General features: G+C 40.0%; 1 protein-coding gene across 4 annotated transcripts in view; it reads left to right on the forward strand.

The window, feature by feature from the left end:
• The window catches only part of diaph2 (diaphanous-related formin 2), an 814,006-nt gene that overhangs the window by 684,745 nt on the left and 111,533 nt on the right, over positions 1-17,728 (forward strand). For 3 of the 4 annotated variants that reach the window (XM_080187721.1, XM_080187722.1, XM_080187723.1), the window contains 2 exons: positions 14,427-14,522; positions 15,431-15,478. In XM_080187721.1, the coding sequence (XP_080043847.1) occupies positions 14,427-14,522; positions 15,431-15,478 (144 nt within the window). The remainder of the gene's footprint in view (positions 1-14,426; positions 14,523-15,430; positions 15,479-17,728) is intronic. The other variant, XM_080187724.1, reaches the window with a different exon arrangement.

Here is a 17,728-nt window from a genome sequence, read left to right on the forward strand (position 1 = left end):
CTCTATTCTGGGTCCCATCTTCTGCAACACCCTTCCCACTGACATTCTTTACTTAATGGCAGACAAAGTTTTTAGTTGCTTAGTTGCATTTCTGTGGGGCTTCCCTTTTAAATCTATTTGCCTTGACATCTCTTACTCTACCTTTAAACGCCTTCTGACCTGTTTATCTGACATTGGGGCCCCATTTTGCCATTTTGATACTAAGTGTTGGGTGGACTTGAAACAGGGAGTGCTTCAGATTCAACTTTTAGACCCATTCTCAGGCACCCCGATATGAACCCTGCCTGAAAAAGTATCAGCAATTCCAAATCGTAAACCTATGGGCGGGTGTTAACGCACGTGAAACCCTGCAGCTCCGATCGACGCATCCAACTGCGCATGTGCAGACAAAAATGATAGAATGCCGTTCCCCTGCCACAGCGCTCCCAGGCTTGATAATGACTCCCCTTGGCCTCCACAGACATTGCCCTACCACCCTCCCCCCTTTATTCCACCAGCCCCTCACCTCCCCCACAACCTCAAGCAGAGTGGCAGCGGACCCCCCCCCTTCCCCTCCACTGATCTCAAGCAGAGTGGCAGCAGACCCCCCCTTTCCCCCACTCCCACACTGATCTCGGGCAGAGTGCCCCCCCCCCCAACCAGTGATCTCAGGTAGAGTAGCAGTGGAACCGTCCTCCCACCCCCACCCCCACACACATGCTTCACTGACCTCAAGCAGAGAGCCGTCAGATGCTACATTAGGCACCTGCCTTCTCAGTAACTGGAGCACCCTAATCGGACTTCTATGGAGCATGTCTATTTCGTACTAATTCTGGATGGATGAAAGTGGGGGAAGTGCTGGTAAAGTTGAATGTGCAGCCCATTAAGCCAATTTAAATGCATGCAAATGCATTTAATTTAATGCAATTTAAATGCATTTAAATGGCCATCACACTCATTTTGGATTCAGTCCCGATTACGGCCATTTTCGGGCCTTGGTAAAGGGGGAACCGGCACGGAGGCGAGTGCCTGATTTTACCAAGTTTTCGCAACCGAAAACGGATGCGATGCCATGGTAAAATTGGGCCCATACTTTCTGATCTATCATCGTAAAGTTGCTACAGCTTGTTATTTCATATGTGAAGTGCCTGGGGATATCCAAGATATTGTACAAATGCCCAAGGAGGAAGTTTTGCATCTTAGGCTGTTAGGAAACTGGTTTGACATCAGCAAAGCTCAACATATTTGAGCTTTAGAACCAACAGACGCAGGAAATTTCTTAACTGTAATTGATAATAGTGAAGGGTTCCACTTTTCCATTGTTTGTCAAGATACTTGTGTGATTGCAATTTAATTTTACAGACCCTTAAAGGTTACTATAAAGTGTGGTTTGTTCAGCTTAGCAGACCAAGGAAGGTTTGCTAAAAGTTTTAAGACATGACTGCTGTTACTCTGAACATAACCAAGAAAGTCCTGGAAATCAGACTGGATCCATCAACACCTGATCAGAAATTATATGGTCTGGTCAAGTGTTAACGCTCAGTTTAAATCTTTTTTTTCATTACGTGACGATAACTATTGTTGTGCATTTTTCTTTCTTGGTCAAAGAGCAGCAGTTGCCAGTTTGAGAAGAACGCCAAAACAATATATAAGTCTTCATCCTTGTTGGTTGCATATTTTACACTGATATTTGCAACTTGCAGATCATGTCTCATCAATTGTAGGTTCAAAATAATTGTTTCATCTTTCTCACAGCTTATTACAGAGGGAGTTGGTGGTAAAGATGATTTATATAGTATTAAATTATGTTGAAGGAAAAGTTTTTTTTTGCAAATGAGCCAATTTATAAAAATGCTAACATTTGTTGAGGGATTTGCCAGCTCCTTCATTGACAAAGAATGCTCATGCCTTGCAGTTATCTGAGGGAGTCCCAAAACTATATGGGCTTGAAAGTTAAGAACTACCTCAACAAATATTCTGAAGTTAAAAGTAAGTTGCATTCCAAAATTTGAAGCCCATGGGATAAAAGGGGCAGCAACAGCATTAGATTGAAAACAGAGTTTGGAATGGCTGTTTTTTTAGCAGATTGGAGTGAGCCGTATAGTAGTGTTCCCAAGGGTCCAAGGACCTGCTTCCGATATACATTAATGACTTGGGCGGCACCCAGAGTACAGTTTTGAAATTTGCAGATAGCACTAAGTTTGAAAGTATAAGAAACAGTGAGGAAGGTAAGAAATGATAATAAAGTGAGGAAGATAGTGAAAGGCTGCAAGGTAACGTAGACAAGTTGGTGCTTGGTAAACACATTGCAGATGTTTTTGTTTCCAGCATCCGCAGTATTTTGCGTTTAATTTTATTTCGGGTCCTTCTGAGTTGAAGACTTTGGAGAATTTGTCCTTTGTTTAAATTAGTTCCAACTTTGATCATCATCAGTCATGTGTGTCTTCTCATTGATTCAGTTAATTAAACAATCTTAGCATACTGTTACAGAATAATTGACAAAATGAACAGAAAGCAACTCTTGGGAGCATCAGCGGTAAATATAAATTGTATTTTACAGTTATAAATCTCATTTAAGAATTGCACTGGCAATCTTTTTAATTGTTTTTACAAATAGAATGGCTCAACAATATCCAGGCTTAGGCTGACAAGTGGCAGGTAACATTCACGTCACACAAATGCCAGGCAATGATCGTTTCCAACAGAGAAAATCTAACCATCATCTCCTGACATTCAATGGCACCACCATCTCTGAATCAACATCCTGGGGTTTTCCATTGATTAGAAGCTGAACTGAACTAGCCATATAAATACTATGGCTATAAAAATAATCCAGAGGCTATAAATCTTACAGTGAGTAATTCTCACCCTGACTCTCCAAAGCCTGTCTACAACCTCCAAGGCACAAATCAGAAATGTGATAGAATACCCTACCTTTGCCTGCATGAGTGCAACTCCAACAATACTCAAGGAATTTGACACCACCCAGAGCAAAACAGTCTGCTTAACTGGCATCCTTTCCATAAACATTCACTCCCTCCGCCACTGACATACAGTAGCAGCAGTGTGCATCATCTAAAAGATACACTGCAGGAAGTACCTAGGGCTTCTAAGGCAGCACTTCACAATTCCACAACTACTACCATCTAGAAGGACAAGGGCTGCAGGTACATGGGATCACCACCACTGGGAAGTTCCCCTCCAAATTGCTCACCATCTTAACTTGGAAGCATTTTCACTGTTGCAGAGTCAAAATCCTGGAACTCCATCCCTAACAGTACTGGGGATGTACCTTCACCACATGGACTGCAGCAGTTCAAGAAGGTAGCTCATCACCACCCTTTCAAAGTCAATTAGGGATGTGCAGTAAACGCTGCTCTAGCCAGCAAAGCCCATATCCTGTGAATGAATATAAAGTAATGGCATTTTATTTTGGATCATGTTTATTGAGTGTTTTAAGTCTGCAGTTCTAACCAATAACAACAAATTATCTTTTTGAGCACCTTGAATGTCATAAGACCTCTCAAGGTGCTTCATAGCTAGATATTAGGTCAGATGACCAAAAGTTTGATTAATCAGTCGCCTTTAAGATTTGTCTTAAAGAGGAAAATGTGATAGAGAGATGGGGAGACGTAGTGTGAGTATTTCAAACCTTAGGGTCTAGGTGACTAAAGATGTGGCCTCCAATGGTAGTGCAATTAAAATCAGGAATGCTCAAGAGGTAAGAATTAGAAGAGTGCAGATATCTGAGGATTATAGGGATGAAGGACCTTACAGGGATGGGGAGGGGAAGCCCATAAGGGATTTAAAAACCAGAATCAGCATTTTAAAATCAACACGTTGCCTGATAGGAGCTATAGCATTTCAATGCTCAAGGGTTGATGGATGAACAGGACATGATGCAAGTTAAGATACAGGCAGCAGACCTCAAGTTTACAGAGGGCAGAATATGGGAGAGAGAGCCCTGGAATTGTCAAATCTCGAGATGTTGAAGGTGTGAAATCGGGAAAGAATTGTATTATTCAGCAGTATTTCAAAGAATGTATCCAATGCAAATGCTAATATATTATAAACTAAAATCAGAAAATGCTAGAAATATTCAGGTGTGGCAGCATCTGGGGAGAGAGAGATTGATTTACAATTTCAGTCAAGGACTAAATTGTATAACAAGTTATTCAGCATCAGAAAGAGAAAAAGTGAACATTTCAAGTGAGTAGAAATTAGCAGAATTGTGAGCTTTGAGGAGGATGTAAGGAAGCTTCAAGATGACTTTGACAACTTGAGCAAATGGGCAAACATGCCAGATGCAGTACAAATGTGGCTAAATGTGAAGTAAGACACTCTGGTGTGTAAAATAGAAAGGAAGAATATTATTTAAATAGTGATATATTGGGGAGCATGGATGTAAAAAAGGATCTGGAGAGGCAGTTGCAGCAAGCAATTAGGAAGACGAATGTTATCTTGACTTTCATTGCATGAGGATTTGAGTTCAGAATTAGTGGCACCTTATTGCAGTTACACAGGGCCTTGGTGAGGCCACACCTGGAGTATTGTGTGCAGTTTTGGTCATCCTACCCAAGACCCAAGAAAAGATACACTTGCCATAGAGAGAATGCAGCAGAGCTTCACTGCGCTGGTACTGGGGTTGACAGGACCGTCCTGTGAAGTGAGGTTGGTTTGACTGGACCTGGATTCACTAGAACTTAGAAGGATGAGAGGAGATCTGATTGGACAGACTAATTGCAGAGAAGATCTTTTCCCTGATTGAGGAATCTGGAAACAGGGGACAGAGTCTCAAGTTATGGGGTAGACCATTTACAACTTAGACGAGGAAAGATTTCTTCACTCAAAGTGTCGTAAACCTGTATAATTCTTTTACCACAGAAACCTCTGGAGGCCAATCACTGAACATATTTAAGAAAGAAATTGATATATTTCTGGACTCTAAAGGCATCAGGGGTATGGGGAGGAAGCAGGAATGGGACATTGAGGTAGAGAATCATACTCAATAGCTCAACGGGCCGAATGGCCTTCTCTTGCTCTTAGTTTCAATGTTTCTAAGTGCAACCCTTGATCAGAACTAATGCAGTTAGTGAGAAGAATTTCATCATAGAATCAGCCAAAACAACGAAGGAAGGGTCGATTAACAATTAATGGTAAAGATTTTCTTTACATTTGTAAGTGTCCCTATTATTGAGCTGTTAAATGAGCAAATTTAAAACTAAAAATTTCAGTTTACAAGTAAATAACCTCAAGTCTGTATATCAAGTACCTCCATGGAACAAATAAAATTGCCGTTTCTTTTTACTGTTTTAATTTTTGTTAATTTACCAGTATAAAACAGATTGCTTGAACATCATTTGCAGTTCTTCGGTTCATAATAGTAGATTGTATTTGCTGAGTATTTACGAACAGTAGCTGTTTTGTAGATTTAAATTGGTCGCACAAAGATTTTGTAAATTGAAACTGTGAAAGGGACCGCTTCTGAAAAGCAAATTATTATACATAGTCAATTGGTAGTACAGAACTTAAGTACTGCTGAAAAATTAGCCATGTCAAAGCATTTTGTAATGATACCAATAGTAAAGGGAACAAGTTATACTGCATGAAAGGAGAGCGCTGATTGGCCAAAATATTGCCATTGGGCCAATGCCATTCAGAGTTGATTTGGTTTGAATTTGAACAAAAACTTGGCAGTTAATTGTTCCCTCATGCATTCTCTATTGTTACCAATCAGAGCCCACGTGCCAGCCTATCAGCAGTCTCTTAAGCAGTACAAATTGTTCTTCCCTTTACAACTGATATTGTGGCAAACTGTGCTGATGAGTGCAAGATGAAAAGCTTCAGTAGCATGTTTTTTTAGCATTATTCAAATTATTATGCCTCAATAATAGTTGTTGCATAAAGGTTTTGAACTGATGTACCAATTATTATTAGGAAATTTGTTCATACTTGTTGAAGTTTAAATGAGTTAACAGCTAACAATTGGTGGGAAACAGTGACTATACACATTAAAAATCACTGTGAAATTCCTTGCATTTTATTTGTGGAAACCAGATTTACCATTCAGTAAGGGATTCCATTTTGTAACCCTTAGTTATTACAGATTATACCTTAAACATTCTGGTGATGTTAACAGCTGGTGCTGTGAGGCAGCAGTGCTAACCACTGTGCCACCATGCTGCCTTTAATAATCATAATACCATTACTTGCTGTGCCTTCAGCTGCCAAGGCCCAAAACTCTGGAATTCCTTCCCCAAATCTCTCTGCCTCTCGAGTTTTCTTTCCCTCATTTGTACAATCCTTAAAACCTGCCTCCTTGGGCAAAGTTTTGGTCACCAGCCCTAATATTTCCTTAAGTGGCTCAGTGCTAATCCTGTGAAATGCCCTGAAATGTCTTACTATATCAAAGGTGCTACTCAATTTTAAGTTGCTGTTGTTGAAAATTGTTGTTTTGAATTAGAGATGTTCTATCAGGATGCTTTGGACTACTGTATTATTATGTATAAGATCGGGAATTTATATCAATGTTTAGAGCTCAATGTAAGAGAGCTATCATATATTGGTGTCATGCAAGTGCCGAATATTGATAGCTTTAATTAGACTGGGTAAATGCATAAAATGTTCCTTAAACAATTTTAACTGATAATTGTGGAAAACACAGAGCAAAACAACAATTTGGCAGCCAGACTTCCATTTAATATCACAATAAATGAAAGATAAAAGAAGCGTTGAAGAGGCAGTATGTACACCGTAGTGATATTTGCATATTTCCCACACTGGAGGTTGTTTTGCCTGATTGAGTACCAGAATACAGGCAAAGCAACTGTATACTGTTGCAGTTTGATTGTTAGTGCACCTGTTTGATGTAGTGACACCCTGGGGGAATTCTCCGGCTCCCCTTTCTCCTGGTAAGAGGTGGTGCACCATGTACACCAGCGGTAGGTTTTTCTGGTGGCACCAGTGTCAGTGGGATTGAGAGAGGAATTGGCGAATGTTGATTGGGGGAGTGTGTTGGAAGGTAGGTCTGCTGAGGAACAGTGGAGGATCTTTAAGGAGATCTTTCTTGGTGCTCAGCAGAAATTTATTCTGATGGTTAAAAAGGATCGGAGGAGGAGAGGTAATCAGCCGTGGATAACGAAGGAGGTGAAGGAAAGTGTTAAATTAAAAGCGGATGCGTTTAGAGTAGCTAAGAGTAGTGGGCGAGAAGAGGATTCGGAGAGGTTTAAATGTCAACAAAGAATGACAAAGAAATTGATAAAGAAGGGTAGGATAAACTATGAAGCTGGGCTAGCGCTTAATATAAAAAAAAGCAAGAGTTTTTATAAATACATAAAAAGGAAGAGGCTGGCTAGGGTGAACATTGGACCCTTAGAGGATGAGAGGGGGGACTTAGTGGTAGAGGATGGGGAAATGGCTGAGGCCCTGAATAACTTTTTTGTTTCGGTCTTCACGGAGGAGGACGTGAATAATTTGCCGGAAGTTAGCGATGGAAAGATGGTAGGAGTGGAGGGCCTGAATGACATTATTGTTACTAAAGAGGCGGTGCTCAACAGACTGGAGGGACTGATTGTGGACAAGTCCCCAGGACCGGATGGAATGCATCCAAGGGTTCTGAAGGAAATGGCGGAGGTGATAGTGGATGCCTTGGTGATTATTTTCCAAACGTCACTGGATTCCGGGGAAGTGCCGGAAGATTGGAAAACGACTAATGTTACGCTGTTGTTTAAGAAGGGTGGCAGGCAAAAGGCGGGGAATTATAGGCCGGTTAGTTTAATGTCTGTTGGAGGAAAAATGTTAGAATCCGTGATCAAGGAGAAAATAGCGAGGCATCTTGAGGAGAATTGTTTGGTAGAGCAGATGCAGCACGGTTTCGTTAAGGGGAAGTCGTGTCTGACAAATTTATTGGAGTTCTATGAGGATGTGTCTAGGGCGGTGGATAGAGGAGAGCCGGTGGTCGTGGTCTTTCTGGATTTTCAGAAGGCGTTTGACAAGGTGCCTCACAAGAGGTTATTGCAGAAGGTCAGGGGGCATGGAGTTGGGGGTAGGGTGTTAGCGTGGATAGAGGATTGGCTGTCAAATAGGAGGCAGAGAGTGGGGGTCAATGGGTGCTATTCGGATTGGCGGTTGGTGACTAGTGGAGTGCCCCAGGGATCGGTGCTGGGGCCTCAGCTATTCACCATTTATATAGATGATCTGGAGGAGGGAACCGAGTGTATGGTGTCGAAATTTGCTGATGATACCAAGATTGTTGGAACGGCAAATTGTGCGGAGGGTGTGGAGAGTCTGCAGAAGGATCTAGATAGGCTGGGGGAATGGGCCAGGAACTGGCAAATGGAATTTAATGTTGGCAAATGTGAGGTTGTCCACTTTGGTAGGAAGGACTATTACTTACATGGCGAAAAACTGCAGCATGCGACGGTGCAGAGGGACCTCGGGGTCCTTGTGCCTGAGTCGCAAAAACCCAGCCTGCAGGTGCAGCAGGTGGTCAGGAAGGCGAATGGGATGCTGGCCTTCATAGCGAGGGGGATTGAATATAAAAGTAGGGAGGTCTTGCTGCAGCTGTATAGGGCACTGGTGAGGCCGCAGCTGGAGTACTGTGTGCAGTTTTGGTCGCCGCTCTTACGCAAGGATATTTTGGCCTTGGAGGGAGTGCAGAGGAGGTTTGCTAGGCTGATTCCGGAGTTGAGGGGGTTGAGCTATGAGGAGAGGCTGAATAAACTAGGCTTGTACTCGTTGGAGTTTAGAAGGATGAGGGGAGATCTCATTGAGACGTATAAGATGTTGAATGGGATGGATAGGATAGAGGTGGAGAGGCTCTTCCCGCTCAGAAAGGACAGTGGGACTAGAGGGCACAGCCTCAGGATAAAAGGGAGGCGGTTTAGAACGGAGTTGAGGAGGAACTTCTTCACTCAAAGGGTGGTGAATCTCTGGAATTCTCTGCCCGTTGAAGTGGTGGAGGCTGCCTCGCTCAATATTTTTAAGACGCGGGTTGATAGGTTTTTGATAGGCAAGGGGATTAAGGGTTATGGGGAGAGGAATGTGGAACTGAGCCACGACAGATCAGCCATGATCTTATTGAATGGCGGGGCAGGCTCGAGGGGCTAGATGGCCTACTCCTGCTCCTATTTCTTATGTTATGTTCTTATTTCGCATTTACTGCACCCCACACCACTGAGAAACCAAGAAGACCAGAATATCCCCTCCAATCTGATTTTCAAGTTTGCTGACGACACCACTGTCGTGGGTCACATCTCAAACAATGACAAGACTGAATACGAGAATGAGATAGAGAATCTGGTGAACTGGTGCAGCAACAATAATCTCTCCCTCAATGTCAACAAAATGAAGGAGGTTATCGTCGACTTCAGGAAGCATAAAGGAGTACATGCCCCTGTCTACATCAATGGGGATGAAGTAGAAAGGGTCGAGAGCTTCAAGTTTTTAGGTGTCCAGATCACCAAAAACCTGTCCTATTTCCCCCATGCTGACACCATAGTTGAGAAAGCCCATCGATGGCTCTACTTTCCCAGAAGACTAAGGAAATCTGGCATGTCAGCTACAACTCTCATCAACCTTCACAGATGCACCACAGAAAGCATTCTTTCTGGTTGTATTGCAGCTTGGTATGGCTTCTGCTCTGTCCAAGACCATGAGAAACCAAAAGGTCATGAGTGTAGTTCAATCCATCACGCAAACCAGCCACCCATCCATTGACTCTGTCTACACTTCCCATTGCCTCGGCTAAGCAGCCAGCATAATTAAGGACCTCGGACATTCTCTCTTCCACCTTCTTCCTTTGGGAAAAAGATACAAAATCCTGAGGTCACATACCAGTTGACTCAAGAACAGCTTCTTCCATGCTGCTGTCAGACTTTTGAATGGACTTGAATTTAGTTGATCTTTCTCAACATCCTAGCTATGACTGTAACACTACATTCTGCACTCTCTTGTTTCCTTCTCTATTAATGGTATGTTTTTGTCTGTATAGCACGCAAGAAACAATACTTCTCACTGTATGTTAATACACATGACAATAATAAATCAAATAAAATCCCACCAGCATAAACAACTGGAGAATTCCAGTGCTTATTGTCTTTCCATTTACAAAACAAAATAGTTCAGAAGTTGCTGAAGCGTTTGGCAACAAAAATAGATAATTTTTACTAATCTATAAAGCTGGAATGAGAATCTAAAACTAACATCGTATTGGAATATGCATCAGGAAGATGATATTGTTGTAACATTGAGGTTTATTTAGCAATTTTGAGAAGTTGGGGAAATCTTGTATACATGATCATCTTATTTAGAAGAATATACAAAAGCATAATTACTAAATGAAAATTAAAAGTTAATCATAAAACAACCAAAGTGAAGCTAAATATTGGGTTTTCAATACAAGATCTCTTCTTTAATTGCATCAGGCAGAGTTACTAGTTTAACACAAGAATTTTCATGAAAATGGCTGGATACTCAGGTTTTGATTATGGGTAAATGAATTCATCTTGATTTTTCTAATGTTGTCTAATCTTCCATCCATAATAAAAATAGTGCGAATGTAGGTGTTGGTACAAAGAAATTTATATTTATCACTTGTATTGGAATCCCATCACGTTTGACTTATGGACTCATTAGTTGATAAACTAAAAATTTGCTGAAGTTGTGTGGCCACATTTTCAGGCTCTCAAAAAAAACCAGACATTTGGTTCTTTTGTCCTGACATACTGTCATGTCACAAAGCTATCAAATTCTGTTATGTTATTGAACTTAAGTATGCTCTTTACTTTAAAAAATGGTAATTTTCTTTGCGTTTTAGCTGTCCCCAGTAAGAACATATTGATACTCAAAGCATGTCCACTATAAACCCCATAGTGCATTTGTATAACTCAAACAGTGAGACTGTTTATTTTAAATGTTTTTCATTATATATTTATTTATTCTGATCAGACCAAGGATCATCATGTTTAGACAAGCTGATTTTGCAATGTAGTTGGTGCAGTCAGTTGAAACCAACTATTTTATCGCCATACTTATTCCATTTAAAAGTTGTAAAGGAACAGATTTTCATTTTGATACAATACATAGAACAGAGAATAGTCAGTACAGGATCGGGTCTTCAGCCCACGATATTGTGCTCAACGTGACGCTGAATTGAACTGATCCGTTTTGCCTGCCCTTGATCCTTATTCCCCTATTCTATTTGCTTATCTAAAAGGCCCTTCAAATGCACCTGTCATATCTGCCTGCACCACTGCCACTGGCAGTGCATGTCAGGCACCTACCCCTCTGTATAAAAAAAACTTGCCCCTTTGAACTTTCCCTTCTTACCTTCAGTGTATGATGGAAGGAAACGTGCAGCAAATATGGCTAAATCAGGATTTTTTTTAATGCTTTGATTATAATAAAACTACTACTTGAAGTTATTTGTTGGCTGAACATCACTGGATAGGTTTGTTCAGGTGAAATGGATCTACTTTCAAGAACTGCCATGTTCTTCATATGACTACGTCCCCTGATACAAAGAATGAAATATCAAAACACTTTACCCAGAGAAGACTTGCCTCGAGATTCAATCAGTGAATGGTCTCCAAGGGGAATTAACTGGGCTTTCCAATCTAATTCTGAGTGCTCCTTCAGAAATAGAAAAGAAAATCCATTGTAATGTAGAAGAGAGCGAAGGAAGATTCTTTACCATTGCAACTTAGCTCTTTATAACTGAGAAAAGTCTCTTATACATAAAATAAGATTATTACAGATGAAGATGACTATTCAGACCATGCTAATTCATTCATCCAGGAGCACCAAACAAATTCACCTACTTTAACATCAATATATTTCTTAAATTATTCTAGTGGTTTTCTTTCAATATTTCCTCTTGGCCTCCACTTTTTTTCCTGGAAAGTGTTGATTCGTCTTTGTCTAAAGAAATAGTTTCTCACTTTGGCTTTTAATTCACCTTTTCCTGCTTTAAACTAGTCCTCATGCCCTGCTTTAATGTCTGTTTCATTTCTTGGTAACCAGAGCATCAGTTTATATAGATGAACCTGTATTTCTTATAGTTCCAGAAAAGTTGATATTTTTGGAGCTATAGTGGCAACCTTTACTAATGATTGCCTGGGAAGATAAAATATTTTAGCCTCTTTTACAGATTTACGTCATGTTCAACTAAAAGATAATAGCCGTTTGGCAATACAGAATTTGAGTATTTCTGAAAAAAAGAGACATGTTTGTCAAAGCTTTTTGTCTTGCATTCATCAGGACAGAATGCAAGCGTGCCAGTTGTAAAGGGAACAAAGCTTTATGCTACATAAGAAGAGAGTGCAATTTGGTTGGCAAATGGACTCTGGTAGAAACATTGCCATGGAGAATGCACCAGTGAACTACTAAATGCCAAGCTTTCGGTCGACTATAAATAGTCAAGTTATTGCCCTGGGGAATGAACAAGGGAATGACTGACCCCATGAACTTTATTTCAGTTGAAAATGTGCAACAGCTGGACATGCTCTTTCTGTCTGCAAAGGACAGGGCCCTATCTGTAACTATATGGAGCTTCTTGAATGCATGAGTGTGTCCTACTGATAATCTTGAATTGGTTGACAGTGTAATTCTTAGCACAATCAGAATTCTTTAGCAAGTGCTGTCAATCACAGAATCACATCTAACGTTGGATACTACATTTTGAGTTATGCAAGCACAAGCTGTTTGGGCATGGCCAATACTGTGCCTAGTGCAAATATGTGCTGTTTGAATATGCTGTTTGGCATGATCTGCTAGTAAATGGAGTGTGCAACCTACTTACCTGGCATCTAAATGGCACTGAAATTCATGTACTACATTACTAATTTGTGTAATAGACAGAGTGTCTCTTTGGCTTGACAGCAATGTCCTGTTAGTGGAGAATACCACTCATGTTGCTACTACATCATAAAAGCATGAACCAGCATGCTTTACTACTCAAATTTTTATGATACCTCGTAAGTCCAGGGTAATGCGGTAGACTAGACAGTTTTCACAACCAAAAATTACTACCTTGGAGCCCATTCACCTGTTTAACTAATATGTAGTGAGCGATGATCTGACCAGGACAGCCATTGTACTGCAGGATGGCTTTGCTGCAATTGACTATTAACAAGGTTGTCGAGAAGGTCAACCTTATCACATCATGGAACTATAGGAATCCCAACATGTATATGGACAAGTGAACATTGGCTAATATTACATTATAATACAATATAATAATATTGGAGAACTCTGGCAGATTCCTCAACTAGCACATTGAGGAAAGGAAGCTGATATAACTGCTCAGTTTCAAAGATGAATTTAAGCACGAGGTAAATCCCGTTAAGGAATGTAAGGGAATTCCCAGCGCAGCTGCAGATTCAAATAGAGCAAACATCTCATTTATGTATTGGAACTATGCAAGGGCTAGTAAGTTAGGTGTAATGCCATCAATGTCGAGCTTCACATGGAAGCCAACAAAGATGATTGCAAATGCTGGGCCCAGAGGGATCTCTTGGCAACACCATTTATTTGGGCATACTTGGTGTTACTAAAACTAAAGTCAACTGCACAAGTTGCTGGGTTGATAAGTTCAGTGAATACCGATTCAGATAATGGCAGTTTGTCCCGATCTCCATGATATAGTGACAACGTACAAATATCTGTGGTTTCCTTGAGCAGTGCATGGCACCCCGTCTAGACCCAGATCTCTCAAAATCTTTTTACAACAATATAAAAGAAGATTTGTGTTTCATACCAGTCTGAGAGAGCAGGATCATTCTTGGGGCATCTTTGGTTAATTGCAAAGAAAAATAGATGGCTGTCTGTGACTGATGGAATATTCTGTCATAGGCTCTGTGGGCCACCAATCTTCAGGGAAGTCAAACAATAATATTTCAAGTCTTCCTATGACATTTGAGATGATGAAGTAGTCTGCTCATTACTTATCTGCTTTACAAACTGAACAAAGAATATTTGGGCACGTAGTTCTATCATGGTAGGAAGGAAGCCAAAGTAAGTAAAAGACATAAAAATGAAATGTTTTCTAACCTTTTTATTGTAAAATGTTGACATCTGAGTATTTTATGCCACTAACATTTTTTTTGCAGATTGCCAGTATTTTTATTCATTGAGTTTACTGAAGTGCTGATTTATTGACATCTAAAGCTGTGGTTTGAATGTAGACGTATACATTGAAGTGAATTTTTGATCTATATTAAATTCATGTTATAGCATCTGTCATGGAATAATATTTTTGTCTGTTGCCTTATGTTTTAAATTTGCACATCCCATTTGTCTAATCTTGTGATCCAACACATGACAGTCTTGTCCTTAAAGCCACCAATATTAACCATTTGATTTTGGAAGTGTATGGACTGAAATATTATTGAGAGGAATGTACTTTTATATTGCAAGACTGAAGTAATTTTCTTGTTTCACTTCTGTAGAGGGTAATGAAACAGGAGTGATGGATAGCCTGCTGGAGGCCTTGCAGTCAGGTGCTGCATTCAGGGATCGCAGGAAGCGCACACCAAGAAATCTTGGTAAGTCATAAAGTCTAAGTGATGTGCAGCTGCAGAAATTAAGACAAGAATGCATTGCATTGCTGCTTCCCTCAGGTGTATTATCAGTAACCTAAGGGACACATTTCAGGATTACTTTTTTAAAAAATGCATTTGCTATTGAAGAAAAATGTAGATGGCCTGTGCCAGTTGTTATTTAAGTGGCAACCCTAAGAATATCAAAGAAGAAAGATTAAAATGGTTTTTCCTCATGGCAAGCTATGAACCACATTGCCTCAAACACAGGCTTAATGAAAGTCATTGGAAGGTCAATATATACAATCAGCAGCTTATACCCTTTTCAATATTGAATCTGTAAAAGAGAAGAGCCAAGTTTCAAATTGAGTTTTAATGTCATTTCTTCCACACGTAATCCTTAAACATGTGGCTACTTAAGTCTAAACTTACTTAAAATATATGCATATTGAATATATAGATAATAAAGATCTATTAGCGTTTGTAGTATTGCTTGGATTATACAGTGCTTGTTTTATTGGCAATTTCAGCAATAATGAGGACAGACCTCTTAACGTATGCTTTATGAATAACAAATAACAATGTTTGTTACTAATCACCTTTCAAAATACCTGGGAAAACAAAGATAATTTTAAAGTTATGCCATTGAAAATATGAGAATTTTTTTTTAGCTACGCAGATAATGCTGATCTAACATCACCAGACACGCTTACCTATGTTTATCTTTTTTAAAAATTCAGTCATTAAAATGTATATTAATGAGTCAGCTCAGATATTCCCAGTTGTTTAACAGATCATTATGACTAATCTGTTAATTTATGCACTGGCAGTTTTCACAAGGGTTCCGTCAATGTAAATTCATCTGTCGTTCAATTAAAGTCAGTTTTTGATAGCTTGCTTCCTGGTTGTTGCAGGTGAACAAGGTCCAGCTAGTCCAACATCCCGATGGCCTGTTGACAAGGGTAAAGGAAAATATTTCAAGTGCTACTACCTTGCTTCCCGCTTTTGTCTTTCTTTTCAGTCTGGCTTAGGGTGCCTTTAAATACTCTGGATAGATAATTGGCTGTAACCTTTATTTTGGGCCTAAGGCAGAAGGCAAGTGGAGGATAATTTGATGACGGCAAGTTTTCCCCTAATGCTAGTTCTTAGGAAATCTCTATTTAGGTCTCTTAGCATTACTGAATCAATTTCACATCCAGCAGTTGCCTCTACGAGTGCCTTGGCATTAAACTCAAAATGTCAAGCATTGTACCTAGTCCAAACTTTCTTAATGGATTCTGGCCTTTTCCTGTCCTTCGTGCTTCAGAAATACATCTATGATATTATGTCTTATCTGCGTTTTTTGCCGTAGGGAAACAGCAACTTTGAAGATGTGTATGTTATTATTGCTTTTAATAGGTTCATCTCTGAAATGCTGCAACGGAATATTAACTTCACTTTCAATTTCATTTTTTGGACTAATTTCCCAGGTATGAGGATGCATTTTGCATCAAGTTGCCCGATTGTATTCAAAGACCCCAGGCAAAATTTTCATGAGCCAATTAAATTCATTTGTGTTTCTTGATTAAGTTACCAGAGCTAGTTACAATATCATTAACAGCGTGCCACCCTGGCAGATATTTTGTTAGGGAAAAGAAATCATAGCAAGCTTTAGCATTTTTCGGAGTTTTTTTTCGTTGTTAATTTGAATTACTTCTGCAAGCAGTGTGGAAATCTGACACAATTCTCATATGACTTCATGAGTGTAAAATGAGTTGGTGCAAATTGGACATGGTCCTAATTCACTGCAGTTGATATCCCTTATGATTGGAAAAGTTGTGCTTTCCTGAACCAGCTTTACTAGTTGTAAGCTATGTATGACTTACTGGAGCTCCAGTATTATGACATTGTCTTGCAATGTATTAAGATTATGTCAAATGCATAGATCAAACAGTAATGTGTTTCTGGTCACTGAAGGTGAGCTGCTTGCAGTTTCTATGGAGTTAAAGCATTAATGAGTTACTGGTACTATATGTATGTTTGTTTCTCCCTCCCTGTGTCCAATTCGCAATACTGAACCTATATTTGAAATATTTCCTGCCTCTCTGTTTATGGGTTAAAAGAATGTATATACATACAATAAATAATGAGCGCATCATGAATAGGTGATTCTGTTGCAGCTGATGGACTGTTATGATTAAATCCAGTGCAATAACTTGGAATAGCATAGGGAACTCTGGATAAGATATTCTGATTTGTTATCAAAGACATATTTGCAAACTTCATAAAGCATTTTGGGATAAATAATCATATGTAATACCTTTTGAGTGGAACTGTATTCTAAGTGGTTTTCAGTAGGATTTTTCAATACAAAATTTTAAAAACGAAGATATATGCAGCCATCAGTGGTGAAACAATTAAAATAGGGCATGCTTCAGATTTCAGAATTAGAGGAGCGCAGACTCCTTGGACGATTGTGGAACTGGTGGAGAGTTGTGATGAGAGTAGTAATAAATTCCCTATGAGACCATAGGAATTTTGAGAGCAAGGGTGAGAATTTTAAAATCAAGACATTGCTTGACTGGAGGTCACTGCAAGACAGTGAACACAGTGGTGGCACTGAAACGGGACTTAGGAAATTAGCAGCAGAGTTTAGATAGTCTCAAGTTTGCAAAGGATAGAATGCAGTCCAGTCAGGAATGTTTTGGAATAGTCAAGTAACAAAGGCATGAAGAAGGGTTTCAGCAGCAAATGAACTGAGACACAGCAAAGGGCAATATTACAGTGGTGGAAATATACAGTGTTTGTGATAGCACAAATATGTAGCCAACATGTATCATCTTGGGATCAAATGTGAAACTAAAACTGCAAATAGATTGGCCAGTATTCTCCCAAAAGAATTCTAAATACTGAACTCATGTAAAAACTGGAGTAACTACCGCTGTTTTTTTTCAGCGGAACTTTCAGAATGAATTTCCCTCAGTCTGTGCACTGCAAAATGCCTCACAGAGATTCAGGGGCAAGGCCTATCCCTGCTGGAAAATCTAGCAGTGTAGCACTGACTGGGCCACTGCATATGCGCCAATCTGTCAGAGTGGAGATCAGCACATGCGCAGTAGACCTCCGCTGCCAGCCTCCTGATCGCTGGCCAGCACAGCAAGCCTGCATTGCTGGCTTGCAAAGGTCCTCACCCTTCCTGATCGCTGGCCTCCCAGATGCCTCTTGGCCATCCA

Source organism: Carcharhinus amblyrhynchos, chromosome 4, assembly GCF_965287045.1.
Source record: "Carcharhinus amblyrhynchos chromosome 4, sCarAmb.v2.hapA, whole genome shotgun sequence".
Classification (NCBI taxonomy): domain Eukaryota; kingdom Metazoa; phylum Chordata; class Chondrichthyes; order Carcharhiniformes; family Carcharhinidae; genus Carcharhinus; species Carcharhinus amblyrhynchos.